Source organism: Plectropomus leopardus, chromosome 10 (genome assembly GCF_026936395.1).
Source record: "Plectropomus leopardus strain MGB_pleo_1.0 chromosome 10, ASM2693639v1, whole genome shotgun sequence".
Classification (NCBI taxonomy): Eukaryota; Metazoa; Chordata; class Actinopteri; order Perciformes; family Serranidae; genus Plectropomus; species Plectropomus leopardus.
The window spans coordinates 1,679,640-1,697,445 of record NC_142185.1 but is presented as its reverse complement, the minus strand read 5'-3'; the positions used below and the strand labels follow the sequence as shown (position 1 = coordinate 1,697,445).

Here is a 17,806-nt window from a genome sequence, read left to right as displayed (position 1 = left end):
AGACCATCAGGTCTGTACAGTTGTCTCCGGTTCCAGAATAAATCAAAGTTATCGATAAAATCTATTTGAGCTACTCTACATTCGCCTTTTAGCCAGGTGTGAAGGGACAACAAACGGGAGAAGCGGCCACAGCCTCTACCCAAGGTGGGGATTAGGCCACTTATAAAACTGCGTTTCCCAGTGTCCTTTAGGGCAGACAGAAGTTCGAAGTCCCAACCTTGCAGGATTTCTGATTGTTGATTGGTGACGTCATTCGAGCCTACATGAACGACTATATTGGAGCAGTCAGAGTGGCGCGCTAATATGGCTGGTATTTTATCAATTATGTCCAGTACACGGGCCCCAGGAAAACAGTAAGTGTGGGAGTTTTTTGCTCTGATGTTCCTCACCATGGAGCACCCGATAATCACCGTTGAGGGGCGCGACTGAGACGAGCTGAGTTCTGGCTGGAGCGGTGGGAGAGCTGACCGATGATTGACCTCCGTGCACCTGATGTTTTGTCGGGGGAGGTTAGGCCAGAAATTCTCGTGCCATGGAGCGTTGGAGTCACCGGTTGAGGACACCGCAGCAGGGACAGCACAGCCTGGAGGGGAGACTACCACAGATTTTGCAAGGCCACCGCAGCACCGTTTTATTGCCTCCATCTCCAACCCGCGGAGATGAGAGGCGGATTTACCTGCTGGATTGTTCCGCAGGCCTGCAGAGGAGCGGCTACTCCAACGTAGCTGGTTCAAATGAGTGACTCGTTATCAACTCGTCTAAAACATGCAAGACGTGGTGGCAGCAGGAGTGGTTTGGGAAATGCTGCAATAAAGCAAAACTATTGAGCTACAGAAAGTCATGTCCATGTTCCTGCAGTTTGCCGCCCCCTTGTGTTCAAATCTGTGAAGCACAGAGTACAAAACTGGTCTGAGTACAGACTGAGATGGAGGGTAACTCTCTATCAGAACTCCTCTTTGTCTCCCATGTGTAGAGGAGCAACACAAAAGCAAACAGCTTGACCACCATGAGACAACCAGACACGAGAAGTCATCTGGCTATTATTTCATGTTGACTGCTTTTATTCTTTTTGTTGTATTTTATTTTCTTGGTATGCACTTTAATTGTTTTTCTTTATCATTATCATCTAATATGTTCTTGTGTTCGATCTCTTGTGTAATTCTACCTTAATTTCTGTCTGGCTTTAGTTCAGCATTATCACTAGCTCCTCTTTTATCGTCTCTGGGCTTTCTTGCTTCTGCTTTGCTTTGTTTGTCAAAGCACTTTTTAAACTCTGCTTTCAAATGTGCTATACAACATCATTATTATTAACACATTCCTCAAATGAATAAATGCTGGCCAGCAGGCCTGTAACTACAATATTTTCGGAAGGGGAGACACACTGACTAGTTAACTATCTTTGTGTGGCTAAACATTGCAGAATTATTGATGAGTGGATGTCATGATATTATTGGTTGAAATTGGTTGGTGTACCAGTTTATGCAGGCACATATCACATTTTGTTTTTGATGTTATTTGTTATTTGATTATGACTGAAGAAACTTGTACTTCATTATTCAATCATAAATTAGTTCAAATTAGTTTTACACAATAACAACATTTATCTGTGTTGTTAATGGGAAGGACAGGAAGGTTCCATTTTTTCTTTCATAAGGTTATATAACTATTTAACATCAGGACTGCACTCACGTAAATGTTGGTTATCTAAGGTAATGATTAATTACCAGTATAAGATTGATGAAACCCAGGCTGGAAAGCCAACTACCACTTATCCAATCCCAGACCAATCCCAAGCTATAAATATCCAGGTGAACTGAGGTCACTTCCTCTGCTCCTCACTTTGCCTTATTTTAATGAAACACAGCTTTTTGCCTCAGCTGGAAAGAAATGTATGTGTTTTGTGTGGCTTAATTCCCATATAAAACAAATTTCAAGGTAGGCATATGCTGTCTGAAAAAGAATATTGTGCCACGAGAACTGACGGGAAGCAAGAAAAGGGATCATATTTCTCCAGTCTTAGCTTCTCTGCACTGGCTCCCTGTAAGATCCAGAACTGAATTTAAAATCCTTCTCCTTGCTCTGAATGGTCAGTTTCTGGCATAAAGTTCCCTATAATCCTTCAAGAGCACTGCGTTCTGAAAACGCAGGGTTATTTGTGGTTCCTAAAGTCTCTAAAAGTAGGATGGGAGCCAGAGCCTTCAGCTGCCACTCTCCTCTTTTATGGAACTTTCCAGTTTCGGTCCAGGAGGCAGGGACTCCACATTTAATGAGTAATTAATGAGTAATAATGAGTAATGAGTAACCCCTTTTTTTTCAGTTGAAAAGCAATATAGGTATTTTAGTAGTGTGTTGATTGATTTAGGTCCAACTCTTCAATCAAATCAATCAAATCTTTATTTGTATGGCACTTTTCATACAAAGAGTAACACAAAGTGCCTCACAGAGATTAAAAACAATAACAGAAATGAAAAACATCAAAGAAAATCAAGAAAAAGACAGCCTGACCCTCCCACCCCCACATATATGTACGCAACAAAACACACGCAATCATGTAGATATTCCCACACATATTCACATAGGCACCCGATCACCCCCCCTCACCACCCACACACACGCACACACACCAACACACACCAGCTGTTACTAAAGAGACATGGCTAGGCACTGAGACCTGAGGTGAGGGAGAAGCTACCTTTGGGGGCCAACCTCACTGAGAGAGGTCACGGTCCAGCTTTGCCGGCGCGCCGCCACAGAGACCATCCCAACCCGGGCAGACAGGAGTGCCCGCACCAAGATGCCGAGCCCTCTAGTCACCCGGGCCGAAACAGTCCACGGTACAGCACCCCCAATGGTGGACCAGAGACAACTCCCAGTCCGGTAGGCCCCCATGAGGAAACACTGGAGCTAAAAACTAATACAATAAAATAAGGTAAAGAACATAAAAGCTAAGAACATAAGGGACTAAAACAGTAAAATAAGACAAAGAATACAAGTGCACAGTAAAATAGTTTAAAGATTATTGTAGTTGTTTCTCTTCAAGCAGCAATGATGTGTGGAAGATGAAGAAACCTCCGCGGACACCGACTCGGTTGCATAATACTCAATTTATTGCAGCAAAGTTCAGCATCCACCAGGCCCCATGGTCTGCCTGGGAGAGGATTCAGGACCAATACGAATCTCTCTCTTTCAGCTCATGCAAGTCTCTTATATACGTACATGCATCAATACATTTGTCCGTATAGCAACTCTTCCCCTGCTATGATCAATCACAAAAAACCCCACAAGTATCTCCATATTTGGAAGGAGCCTTATTCCATATTACTTCTAGCCTGGCGCCAGTATTCTACACATTTGTCTTCCAGGCCTAAACATCCCTAGGCCACTAACTTCGAGGCCTCCTTGCCTGACCAAATTAGGAACTTTAAGAAACTGAGCATAATACACTACATTATAACAGCTAATAAATAAATAAATAAATAAATAAATAAATGGGAGACTAAAACAGTGGAATAAGATAAAATAAAAAAGTACAATAAATAAATAAATAAATAATTAGTTAGTTAGTTAGTTAGTTAAAAGCCTGATTGAAAAGATGGGTCTTGAGCCTCTTTTTAAAAACCTCAACACTGTCTGTGATCCTGAGGTTCTCCGGCAGGCTGTTCCACATACGGGGGCCATAGTAACTGAAAGCCGCCTCCCCATTTCTTTTAGAGCTAACTTGTGGTATGGTTAAAAGGCCAGTGCCGGAGGACCTCAGGGTCCGCGAGGGTTGATAAGGTAGAAGCAGCTCAGTTAGGTAAGAAGGCCCAAGACCGTTGAGACACTTAAAAACAAGTAAAAGAACCTTAAAATCAATCCTGAAACGCACCGGGAGCCAATGAAGCGATTTTAAAACTGGTGTAATGTGCTCCCGCCCTCTGGTCCTCGTCAGCACTCGTGCGGCTGAGTTTTGCAATAGTTGTAAAATAGAAATGTTCTTTTTGGGAAGACCAGAGAGCAGGGCATTACAATAATCTAGACGACAAGAGATAAAAGCATGCATCAGTACCTCCGTGCTGGCCTGAGAGAGAAACGGGCGGACTCTGGTTATATTCTTTAGATGATAAAAACCAATTTTTGTTGTGTTTTTGATGTGTGGGATAAAATTAAGCTCAGAGTCAAAAATCACACCCAGATTTATTACAGATTGTGATGTTCTAAAAGCCTGTAACTTTGGTAAAGGTTTCTCTTTCTGGCCTTCAGGACCGATGACTAAAACCTCTGTTTTGTCCTGGTTGAGCTGTAGGAAATTTGCTGCCATCCATGACTTTATGTCTGAAGTTGCAGTTAAAAAGGGCATCAATAGGCCCTGTGTCATTAGAAGACACAGCGATGTACAGTTGAGTATCGTCAGCATAACTATGAAAGCTGATGCCGTGACTCCTGATGACATCCCCTAGGGGAAGCATGTACAGATTAAAAAGAGTTGGGCCTAAAACTGACCCTTGGGGAACCCCACACTTCATCTCATGTATTCCTGAGGAACATGTATCCATACTTACAAAGAAGTGTCGATCTGTGAGGTAGGAGTCAAACCAGTTCAGAACAGTACCAGAGAGGCCGACCAGGTTCCTCAGTCTATTTAATAAAATGTGATGGTCTACTGTATCGAAGGCGGCAGTTAGATCCAGTAGTACCAAGACAGTGAGTTTATGGTTATCTAAGTTGAGCCCGATGTCATTTAAAATCTTTACAAGGGCCGTCTCGGTACTGTGATTCATCCTAAAACCAGACTGACACCTCTCTAAAATGTTATTTGTGATTAAAAAGTCATTTACTTGGTTAAACACAAGTTTTTCCAAGATTTTACTTAAAAATGGTAAGTTGGATACAGGCCGATAATTATTAAAAATGTTGGGATCTAAATTGCTCTTCTTCAGAAGGGGCTTCACCACCGCCGTTTTAAAGGAGGTGGGGAAGACACCCGTCTGAAGAGAGCAATTCACCATGTATAACAATTGTTCCTCAAAGAATCCATAAAACGTTTTAAAAAAAATGGAGTGGGAATTGCGAGGCAGGTTGTGGGCTTTACTTGGAAGAAAACTCGACCAAGTGTCCTTGCATCGACCAGGGCAAAACTCTCCAGTGTTTCCTCCGGTAAAATCAATGATCTGGGTGAGTCAACACTTAAAATCTGATGCGGTAAAATACTCGATCTGATGTCATTGATTTTACTTCTGAAGTGGTCTGCAAAGTCCTCACAAAGGGCGTCACTTGGTATCTCGGAGGGTCTATTAAAATTTGCGTTTGTTAAAAGGTCGATTGTGGAGAAGAGGAATTTCAGGTTGGTTTTATGGTTATTGATTAGTTTTTGAAAGTGAGAAATTCTTGCCTGTTTGACTATGTTATTGTAGGTTTTGAGGTGTTCACGGAATATTTCATAGTGAACTGTTAACTTTGACTTTCGCCATCTCCTTTCAGCACTCCTGCAGTTTCTCGTCAGCTGTTTGATGTTCATATTTCTCCATGGCGGTGTAGGTTTTGTTTTAACAGTCTTCAATTGAAGTGGGGCCACTGAGTCCAGTGTTGTCTTTAGTTTATTGTTAAAACTGTCGACAATGAAATCACATGGTGCTGGTAAAATTTCTGCAGGAGTGCTCTCACCGGGGCCTCCCGTTGATTAAAACTGGTGACTGTAAAAAACACACAAAAATGGTCAGACACAGCCAGATCCACAATAGAGGGCGCACCAATGGACAGGCCATAAGTTATGACCAGGTCCAGGGTGCGCCCTCTGCTGTGAGTTGGCTGTGTGACATGCTGTCTAAAATCTAGGCAGTTTAAAAGGTTTAAAAATTCTCTGGACACTGTGTCTGAGGAGTTGTCCATGTGCAAGTTAAAATCACCAGTTATTAAAATTCTATTGTACTTACTGTGTATAATTGATAATAGTTCGGAAAACTCATTGATAAAAGATGACGAGTACCTGGGTGGTCTGTAGACAGTTAAGCAAAGAATGGGGGGCAAAACAAAGGCATGATACTCAAATGATACGAAGTTGTTAAAAAATTATTCATTTGAGCACATGGTAATCTTTGTAATTGAAGCAGTTCTGCCTCCTTTTTTGCCCTCTCGAGTTGAAAATAAAAAGTTAAAATTTGGTGGGGAAGCCTCAGTGAGAACGACAGGTGCATCAGTGCCAAGCCATGTCTCTGTCAGGAGAATGATGTCTAAGTCGTTGTCTAAAATAATGTCGTTTATAATAAATGATTTGTTTAAAAGGGAGCGCACGTTCAGGACAGCTATTTTAGTGTCTGCACTGGACGTGCGCTTGTCACCTCCAACCAGGGGGATATTAAAAATACAGTTAGTTCTATGAAAAAACCCTGGTCTTACTTGTCTGTTGTTTGTAATTCTGGTTTTGATTGTCTGAATATTATCCTGCGCCAGTATAGTGGAGAGTGACGGTGGAGGTGAAGGTAATAGGGAGGCAGGGGGTCTGTAAGTGCATGCGTCCTTAGTGAGTCAGGAGGAGGGTGTGGTGCATGAACGGATAGTCAAGTGAATGTTCACAGATAAAAGATGTGAACCATTCTTGTTTGGGTGGAGGCCGTCGTGTCTGAAAAGGTGGGGCCTGTTTAAAAAAGCTGCAAAGTTGTCAACAAATGGGATACCTTTTCCCAGGCAGTATCCCTTCAGCCACACGTGCAGCTGGCGAAGACGGGTGGTGGTGACGTCACTGTAACGAGGTGGGGGAAGCGGGCCTGAGATAATTAGACACTTCCCTGTGTCCAGCAGGTGGTCAATTAGGGTGGTGAAGTCCTGCTTAAGAAGCTCCGACTGCTGGTATTTTAGGTCGTTGATGCCGGCCTCCAGGACCAGCGTAGATGCTGAGCTATGCTGAGCACTTAGCTGCAGAGCGGAGGATGCAACGTCCTTGACCCGTGCACCAGGGTGGCAGAAGGTCCGGCCGCCATGCACTGCCAGGTGCCTGACCATGGAGGTCCCAACCACCAGCACAGAGGGGCAGGTGCACCACTCCTGAGTGCACACTTGTGACTGGGCCATGGATGGTGGAAAGCGGGGCCGTGTGGCTCCGTGCCTCACGGAGGAATTCCCCAGGTGAGCCCCAGGGGAGGAGCGCTGTTGATGCACGAACACCAGTCAAATGAGACCCGGCAGGACCCGGGTGGTGTCGGTCGCAGGAGCCAGGGGCAGCCTCTGCCCCGTTGAGGGTATCCGGATCCCGGCTGCTATGGGTGGTCCCGGGGTATCTTCGGACAGCGTTCTTCAGCAGCCTCAGACGCGTGGCCGAAGACGTGGCCCGGGATGGCAGCTGTCGATCCCGGACTCCATGGCGCAGTGGTGGGGCCCACCCGGGGGCTGCAGCGGAAATGACAGACCGGTGTGGCAGCGGGGCGCCGCTGCCTTGGTGCCCGCCGATAAGGACGGATCTGTGGGGCCGGTGGGAGGAGTGTCTACTGGATGGTGAGCTGCGGACACCGCGTCGGTCCGAGGCACGTCGGTCCGAGGCGCGTCGGTCCGAGGCGGAGACGGTGCAGCAGCCTCTGGAGGGGAGCGCAGACCCTGACCATCGCCTGGAGCACCAGTGAACTGCGACAGTCTCAAAGCGGTTGGAGAGCAGGAATGGTGGCGAGGTGGTTCCAACCAAGGTCCTCGTTCGGCCACGGCTAACCACCTCAGCCCATGAGCGCTGGAGGCCGGGGGTGGAGCAGGAGGATGGCCGCGGACAGGTGTGATCCCAGGGCACCGTGTCCTGGAGGGCTGCTGAATACGAGGAGATCCGGCGGCACTGCTCGTGGGCGATGGTCATACACTGGTCCAGCAGGGCTTCCTTACTCCTCAGTTCCTCGGAGAGCCGGCGGACATCATTCAACAGGTCAGCGATCTTTTTTTCCGCTTTCCTTAGTTGGAGATGATGGTCTTCAGGGGACATGGCGGTAACCATGTAGCTTAGCTTAGCATTAGCTAAGTAGCTCTTGCGTCGCCGGGTTTGAGTGTACGGGCCAAGCAAAATAAAAGCAGATAAAATGGCCAGCGATCACAGTTTGGTGCCAGTCCGTCAGAAACAGTCAAAGATGAAACCAGAAAGCAGCAGCGGCAGTGATTCCTCTTCCGGAAGTAAACAAACTTTAGCTTAACTAGCTTTAGCTTAACACCGGCACGCAACTTTGACGTTATCAGCTGAAAATAAGCAACAAACGCGCGGTTTGGTCCACAGCTAGTGTTTCTGGGTGTTTCTTCAGCTCCGTATCTTCTCTTTTACCGACTTTCGTGTCGTTTCTCGGCTCCTTCTCGGCTCCTTGTTGTGTATTTGTATTCCCTCATGTCAATGGAAAGTCTGGTGAAGTTTTATCGTCCAGAAAACGCAGTCAGAGTTTCTCAGGAAAACGGCGTCGCACTCATTTCGCAAACACCTGAAGCAAATGGCGACCAGGATTCAAACGTTAAAAAAATATGCAATAAAACCACAAAATGTCTCCAAACTGCTCGTCCAAAGTAATCCAAGTGTCCCAAAGCCGGGACATGCCGTGTTATTTTAAAAAATGTCCCCGGCGTCGTGTTTTCAGTGTTGTTGTTGCTGCTGGCTCCTTGTGAGTGCGTGTCAGACGCTTCCGGGTAGCGCGTAAACTGAGCGTGCAGATTTGTATAGCACCTTTCCCTTCTTGACATTTCAGTGTAAAGTATTCAACATGTTGTGTACAAATATGAGACTGCCCTCTACAGGTTAAAACCTGCTATTGGGGGGTCACGTGACGCAAATGTCGGAGTAGCAGCTCATTGCCTGTGCTCCTGCAGCTGGGCATCCTCTAGCTTATTTTTTGCCAGGAGGCGTGGTCACAGTGAGCAGACATTGTGGTCTAGAAGTAGGAGAATGCCTAGCACTCAGAAAAAACTCAATCTTACTGCGAAATCCGCTAAATCAGCAGGGAATCAACCAAGCCCCCAGGAAGTGCGCCACCCTCTGAAGCAAAATTTACATAGTGGCCGAAAGTGGAACTACAGCGTCACGTGATGCACACTGGCCCAGAAAGACTTTTCTCCATTTGTTAACATTGGGAAAGAGACCTCCTTAAATCACTGGATAATTTTTTTTGAGACATGTTGACTTTTCAGAACGCATTTGTTTATAGCCATTATTAAAAAAATTTAAATCCTAAAGACGTAAAATGTGCTATTTTCTGAATCAAGATTTGGAATTCAGACATTTCTCCAGATATAAAATGAACACGCATCGGACCCGCGGGACTCTACCGCGTGAACGCACATGTAACTCTAAGAGTTTCTGACAGCACAGGTTTCGTACTGGCTGTAGTAATGGATGTTTTTGCTGTAATTCATCAGTTTTTAATCACAATTCATCATTTTTACCATTTTACAACACATCCATATTGGCTGTAAAGCCTGTAATATGGACGTCTTACCGTGTCTGTATCAGAGACCATATACACAGTCTACGGTCTGTATTCAAACTACCGGTTATCAGTGAGCAGCGCGGAGCTCTAGAGACAGTTACTGAAAGGTACTGAACATAGTATTTTTAAAGGTTGAGCTGTGTAATAAAACACGGGGCAATATTACAAGCACCACCTTTTATTACCTTTTTATGGGCACAACACGTTCCAATTCTATTAATTTGATTTCTCCGGTCGAGATTCCGATATTATTACCTGATTAGTTGTATGTATATGTGTGTGTGTGTGTGTGTGTATATATATATATATATATATAGAGAGAGAGAGAGAGAGATAAATATACCATTATCTGATACGTAAATATTAAAACCGACAGCGCTGTTGTTATACCGCCGATAAGCTACTACGAGAGACATGCTCGTGCACCGGCGCTGTTCGCTTCGAGCACTCGGGTCATCTGTGTGAGCGAGTCAGTGAGTCGGAGTCAGTGCTTGGGTACACTCGGCTGTGTTCGGCTCTCGTTAATCACTTCCACGCATGCTCTATGGGCCAGTAGATCCGGGTATTTTGCACTTTTCTAAACCCGGAAAAAGAGTTTTCTCTGCTTCATGCGCCACTGAGCAGCTCTCATAGGAATGAATGAGGCCCCGCCCCCACGGCTGTATCCAGACTTCCTTATAATACATCCATGGAATCAACCACCTCAGAGCAGCCAAGATAATATGGCGGACGACGCGCGGCCATTTTTTGGCCAAGTCGACGCCATTAGCTTGGTGGAAAAAATAACTGCTAAAGTGCTTGAAGGCGTGGAGGTTTCCTTTGATAAAAATATCGACCCGGTTCTCAAGAAACTCGAAGCCTGCTCGTCTAAAATTGCCAGACTAGATACACAGATTACAGAGGCTGAAGGCCACATCTCGAACTCCGAGGACACAGCAGCGATTCATATCACTAAGCTCCCTGAGGTCAAGAGCAAGCTGGGGGCGGCCATGGACAACATTGATTATTTGGAGAACAGGAGCCGGCGGCGCAACATACGTGTCGTCGGGCTCCCTGAAGGCAGCAAAGACGCTAACCCTGTTGCTTTCTTTGGCTGCTGGAGCTACTGAAGGTTAGCTTCAAAGGAGGGTCTGTTAGGGTGGATCGCTGCCATCGCGCCCTCGCACGCCATCCACCCCCCGTCTAGCGACCCAGGCTGTTATCCTGAAGCTCCACACTTTCCAGGATAAAGTCTAGGATCATGCAAGCGGCAAGGAAAGAATAGTCCCTGATATATAACGGCACCCCAATCATGATATTTGAGGATTTCTCCACAGCCGTGCTACAGAAGCGACAGGAATTTTACCAGGTAAAACAACAGCTTAAGGAGAGAGGGATCGCCTTCACTATGATGTACCCAGCCGTGCTCAGGAATAAACACAACGGGCAGGAAAAAATCTTTAAACATCCTAAAGAAGTGGCTGCCTTCTTGGATAAACAGTCACAGCGCGGAGGATCTTAGACCATGTTCCCTGCTGACTAACAGTTTCCCTTCATTTCATGTATAACACACTACCGTGATCACCTACTGAACTTCAATGGAAATATCAGGTTTGACTGTTAGAGGAACGGGTGAGCATCAAACTCAATAATATGGCACTGAGACCGACATGACTATCTCCTGATTCTCCTTATTAATTCCTTTTTCTTCTGTTGTCAGTAGATTCGCTTTATGTCACTGAATGTGCTATATGGATACTCTAGCTACATAGTTTGTACGTTAATGTTCTCTGGGCTATGGATCCCTCTTTTCCTCGCTCACATGCTCACTGTTGACTTTGTAATTTGTTTATCTTATTTTATTTACTTATCTATTTTATTCTATTTTATTTCTCTCTAATCAGAGCTGTGAGCCAGCAGTTGAGATGTGTTACAAATTCAAGGTTTGAAAGGAGTTTAATAGCTGGTCCAGCATCTTCCTCCATTTAAGCAGGGAGGTTAGCTCACACCCCTGATAGGTTTAACAGACCAAAGTCTGACCCTATTGTCTACCTGTTATTTTTGCTTGTTGATCCTTGTACACAGTTCTGTTTTAATTGTTAACAAAGCAGTGTTTTTAATTTTCTTTTTATGTTAAATTTTTCAGCCCAGCTTCAGGGAACTCTGGTTGCTTTCAGTTTTTTAAATTTTTTTAAAATGTTTTTATTTTTTATCCACATGTTTTCAGGATGGTTTCTTTAATACAAGATGGCCAGTGACAGACCCATACTGACAGTTTGCAGTTGGAATGTGGGGGGTATTCACAATCCTATTCAGCGTAAAAAGATTTTAAGTTTTCTAAAAAATGAACAAGTTCACATAGCCTTCCTGCAAGAATCGCACTTAACTGATAATGAGCATTTAAATCTGAAGCGTGACTGGGTTGGGCAGGTGTTTAGCTCATCTTTTACTAGCAAGAGCAGAGGTGTCGCCATTCTAATAAATAAGCATCTACTTTTATCTGACGTCCAAACTATTTCTGATAAATCTGGTAGATATGTCATGATAAGGGCCTATCTCCATGGCCAACTGGGGTCATTTCTGAATATTTACTTCCCTCCGGTGCAATCTTAATGACTTTATCTCGCAAGTTTTTTCTTTGTTTGCTGATTTGATTGGTGAGAAAACAATCATAGCTGGTGATTTTAACTGTGACTTTTCTTCAGTGATGGACAAATCACCATCGGTACAAAATACAATATCTAGGAGAGGTAGGGCCATATTAGATACCTGTGGTGAACATAATCTGGTGGATACCTGGCGTGTTTTCCATTCTAATGATAAAGAATTTACATTTTATTCGGGTGTACACAAAACATGCAGTAGAATTGACTTTTTCTCACCCCTAAAATCTCTCTAAGCAATGTTAAGAGCTGCTCTATTGGAGACATTATTATTTCATATCATGCACCCATCTATATAACCTTAAATAACTTTAATCCTCTTGGTCAAAGCCGACCTTGGAGATACAGTGCGTTTCTGAACCATGACCCCTATTTTGAGAAATTTCTAAAAGTACAATTGGACTATTTTTTTTAAAGAGAATAAGACTCCTGATGTTTCTGCTGGTCTGCTGTGGGATACCATGAAAGCTTATGTTCGAGGTCTGATGATATCTTACAGTGCTATGCTTAAAAAGAATAGTAGAATAGAGCAAAGGAAACTCGAGCTGGAACTGCACAAACTTCAGACTAAATACAACTTATCTCCATCAGCAGAACTAAGAAATGACACACAAGTGGTTAAGGTGGCATTAGAGAGTTTACTAACAAAGAAGGCTGAAAAATCCACATTTTTCATGAGGCAAAGGATGTACGAGTTTGCTAATAAACCTAATCGGTATCTGGCCAATCTTCTTCGAAATAGGGCGCTGGCGCAAAATATCTCATATATGAGAGATTCAACTGGCATACATAACTATGATAATTAGGTAATCAACGACACTTTTGAAACATTTTATAAGCAGTTATATTCTTCACAGCTCAATGATTGATTTTTTTGCAAAGGTGGATTTACCAAAAATTGCAGATGAACGGAGGGACGATTTGTGCATACCAATAACCCTGAGTGAAATTAAGAATTGTATCCAGCTACTTCCCAACAACAAAGCCCCAGGCCCTGATGGATTCAGTGCAGAATTTTACAAAAACGTTTAACATCATTCTAGCCATTCCTTTACTTGAAATGCTGCAGTCCTCATTTGCAGCTGAGGCTCTCCCTCCATCTCTTATGGAGGCTAATATCTCCCTGGTACTAAAAAAGGGGAAACCATCTGAAGAGTGCTCTTCATATAGGCCAATATTGGTTTTAAATTTTGGTTTAAAGCTTCTTGCAAAGATTCTGGCCATACGTTTGGAAAATGTTCTCCCCACTGTCATTGCTAATGACCAGACTGGCTTCATACGTGGAAGAGACGCCTGCTTAACATTATTCAGCATTCCTCCCTGTACAGTGCAGATGCTGTGGTTATTTCTATCGACGCAGAGAAAGCGTTTGATGGGCTGGAATGGCCCTACCTATTTTTCACACTCCAAACATTTGGCTGGGCAGAGGTTTTTATTAAATGGATTCGGATCTTGTACACATCACCCCTCTCAGCTGTAATCACAAACGGGCTCAGGTCTAGTAATTTTAAGATTGAATGAGGTAATAGGCAGGGCTGCCCCTTGAGCCCATTGTTATTTGCACTAGGCATGGAGCCTTTAGCCACCACCATTAGACAAGATACTAGTATTAGAGGAATTTTCTTAATAATTCTTAATAATAATCATGAGCATAAAATTTAGTTGTATGCGTTTTGATTTTTTTCAGCTCCCCTGCACATTCCATCCCTAAATTGACAGAACTAATTAATAATTATGGCTCTTTCTCTAGTTATAAAATATTTTTTTCTAAAAGTGAAGCCATGCCTCTCTGTTGCTCACAAACATTAGACCCAAACACCTCACAACCATTTCGCTGGTCTCCAGCAGGATTCCTTTACCTAGGTGTGGAAGTCTCATCATGTTTAAAGGATCTATATAAATTAAATATCGCCCCTCTCTTACTAACTATAAAACAGGACCTTGATAGGTGGTGTGACCTGCCCCTGTCCCTAGGTGGTATTCATCTGATCAAAATGAACATCCTCCCGTGTCTCGTATATTCCTTCCACTTTGCCACTTATATTGTCAAAGAAAGTTTTTACAAAATTAAATAGTGCTATTATATCGTTTATCTGGCGTAAATAGAGACCCAGGTTGAGATAGTTTTCTCTGTCTACCGTTTAAAAAGGGTGGCTTAGCAGCACCTTTATTTTTATTTTACCTGTAGGCTGCACGGTTCAAGTTTCATTTGGAATGGTTCATAGGTGACCATGATTCTGTCTGGCTCAGTTGCGAGTCAGCTTCCTTGGGTAGGATCCCCTTGCAGAATTTGTTATATATATCTCCTGGCAGAGTTGCAACACTAATAAAAAACAATGTGCTTTTAGAGAATATGCTAAACATTTGGCGTAGAGTCAGGAAATTGGAAGGGTACAGTAACTGCTTCTCTTTGTTAACTCCTATTCACGAGAACCCTGACTTTCAACCTGGCCTGCAGGCTGACCTGGCTGACTGGAAGCACAAGGGCATTAAAGTTGTTGGTGACATGATTCAGGGGGGCTCAATCCCCACATTTCAACAAGTGGAAAGCAAATATGGTGTTACCAATGGGGATTTCATTAAATTTGTACAAGTTTGAAACTTTATTCTGTGCAGTTTGAATGATTTCTCTGGAGGACTGGCTATTTCTCCTATAGAATCCCTATTGGTAAATAATATGCAACTTACATCTTTCACTAAGATGCTAAGAGTCTCTGTAATCTCAATACAGATAATTCTGCTAAAGTAAAAGGCAGGTGGGAATCTGACTTGGGTACAATAGAGCCTGAGAACTGGGATGCCCTGTGCAGCCACCCCTCCAAGGTCCTGGTGTCTAACTCTGCCTGGGAGAGGCAATTCAAGATTTTGCATAGACTATATATATCACTCCTGAAGCCAGACACAGAATGAATCCAACACTGTCAGAACTTTGTACTAAATGTGAGTCTGCTGTCGGATCATTTATTCATTGTTTGTGGAACTGCTCATGTCCAACAGTTTTGGATTATAATTGTTCAACAGTTTAATGTAATTTTCAAGCGTCATATACATCTAAGCGCAAGGACTTGCCTGTTGGGACTAGATGATGAACTACCTGCCGATTTTTGCAACAAAGACCTTTTGTACATTCTGCTGCACTGTGCCCGGAAATGCATCCTGGCCTAATGGATCACTGATAAAGCTCCCACTCTCAATCAGTGGCTACAAATTGTGACCAGTATTATTCCATTTGAAGCTTAATCAGCAGCATTGAAGGATAAATCCTTTTTATTTTACTGGACTTGGGATCCATTTCTTGACTACCTGGGTACCACTGTACCTCATAGGATGAGGTCAGGTCTTATGGACCTGGCCTGGGAAAAGGATCAGACCTCCTGAGCTTTTGTCCATCGTTTTTATTTAATCATTATTATTATTATTAATTTTATTTTTTTATCCTTATTTTTATTTATTTATCTATTTATTATTCTTTGTTATTATTATTATTTTTCTTCTTAATTCATTTATTTATTTTATTTTATATATCTCTGTCAGGCTTAAATGCCTGTATTTTAGCACTATTACTATTGCTATACTTTGTATCAACCCTTCCCGCACATGCTTTGCAAAATAAGTTTAATAAACACATTGTTGAAAAAAAAAAAACCCTGCTATTGAAATTGAATTTTGCGACTGGCTGATACCATACAGTCTATGGCTGATACAGTTATGTGACTGGGTGTGTCTAACCCCCTTCTCTAAGTTTTGAGACTTTTTTCATGCTCCAGGGAGGAGGCACTCAAGCCAAAAGTGAAGTTAAGATATTCTGTAAGAGCAGAGTCAAGGTTTTCCTTTTTTATAAAGCTTATAGTTAGGACTGACTCAGGCTTGCCTTGGAGCCCCTAGATACACTGATATAGGCCTAATTTCCAAGGGACTCCATAATACAAACTACTGAAGATTTGTGATGAGGACATTTTGAATAGGGACCCTGTAATAGATTATTGCTCAGTAAATGATACATACCTAATAATTAAAGAATTGGTAAAAAAAAAAAAAAAAAGAAAAGAAAAAGAAAAAAAGAATGTAAGGAAAGAAAATGACTGTCCATATACTTTTGGCCAGTTGGCCATGTGGTGTACTGTTTTGTTCCATACTCTAAGTAACCATGTCACAACAAATGGATAAGAATATATTCACTTTCATTATTAAATTATCAATTTTTACAATGTACCCCTATTAAAACTACAGTTGTACAAATCATTAACAAGGAGAGGAGAAGTTATCACATGACATGACTCAATTTATGTTTATATAAACATATGTGTGTGAAATTACAAGAAAAAACCTACAACAAACAAACAAAAAATTGATAAGGTCACAGGTAATGTTAAGGTTCCAAGTGATCCAGAGATTGGTACAACTCTGAGTTAAAACTAATTTAGTACTTTAATTAGTGTTCCAGGTGTGTTAGTTCCATACTACTTGGAACAGTGCGGTGCCAAACAAGTCAGTGAAAGAAAATTTGCGCACATCGCTCTATGTTCAAATGGCTGACAGGTTAAGTTACTGGGTGATTACAATTTCTAACATCTTCCATCTAAATTCTATGGTGGGCTAAAGATAACAAGCATATTGCATATGGGAATAGGACACCCTTGGTGCCATTCACTGTAAAAAATGGTAATGTTGAAAGAAAAACTTGAGGACAAATTAGGCACTCATACAGTAGGCAGTGTTGGCCCCCTGTTACTCTTCCCTGTCATCACCACAACATTCACCAACACACTTAAAGACAGCAGCGATTGTGCACATATCTTACAGGCCAGGCCTACTTCTCTTTATTTCCAGGTATTATTAGGTATATTCTACTGAAATGTGGAAATATTCAGCATTTAAAGTATGAAAGGTCATGTTCATTCATTGTTGTGCAGCAAGTTGTGTTAAATCCCTCATCTTTCATTCATTTGCTGGTTCAAAACCACAGTGGCTGCATTTCTCTCAGCTTCTCCTCTCTACTCAACATGCACGTCTGGAGCTCCGAGATCTGTGTTAGTAGTACTCCTCTGTGTAATCATTTCTTGTATTTCTAGTCTGATGTAGTACTCCTTCATGTAGTCAGATGTTATACTCCTTTGTGTAGTCAGATCTTGTATCCCTAGTCTGATTTAGTACTCCTTCATGTGGTCCCATGTAGTACACCTTCATGTAGTCAAATCTTGTACTCCTGGTTCGATATAGTACTCCTTCTTGAAGTCAGATGTAGTACTCCCTTGTGTAGTCAGATGTAATACTCCTTCATGTTGTCCCTGTTGTGGAGATGCAGCTCAGTCCTGTTGTCTATCTCCATGCTGTGGTGGTGCTCCTTCTTGGTGATACTGTGGTTGCTCCTCTGGACTTGCCGCCCATACATGAAGCGGATCACCACGCCTAGGATGCAGACCATGATGAACACCACTGTCACAACACCTAGGAACAGAAAGGACACACACATTAGCAGGTGCCTGTCTAGCTACAAGTACAAATACTCTGTGTTGGTATTATACCATATACAATATCAAAAAAAAATTTTTGATAGGCTTTTTCTGGACATTTTTCTGAGGCTGTGATTAGCAACACTGGTACACCGAAAAAACTTTACTGGCACCGCCGTTGGAGATCGCACATCCACTGGGGCCATTTCTTCCTAGCAATCTACTTCTCAGACTTTTGTATCAACTTTGGTTGCTGCAACCTCCAAATGTTTTCCAATGGCTCCTCCATTGTTGG

General features: G+C 42.8%; 1 protein-coding gene across 1 annotated transcript in view; it reads right to left on the bottom strand.

The window, feature by feature from the left end:
• Positions 1–12,418: 12,418 nt before the first annotated feature.
• Positions 12,419–17,806, bottom strand: part of LOC121949058 (contactin-associated protein-like 5) — a 362,843-nt gene continuing 357,455 nt past the window's right edge. Inside the window, exon 24 of the mRNA XM_088082827.1 lies at positions 12,419–17,506. Within this exon, the coding sequence (XP_087938953.1) occupies positions 17,319–17,506 (188 nt within the window). The 3' untranslated portion in view covers positions 12,419–17,318. The remainder of the gene's footprint in view (positions 17,507–17,806) is intronic.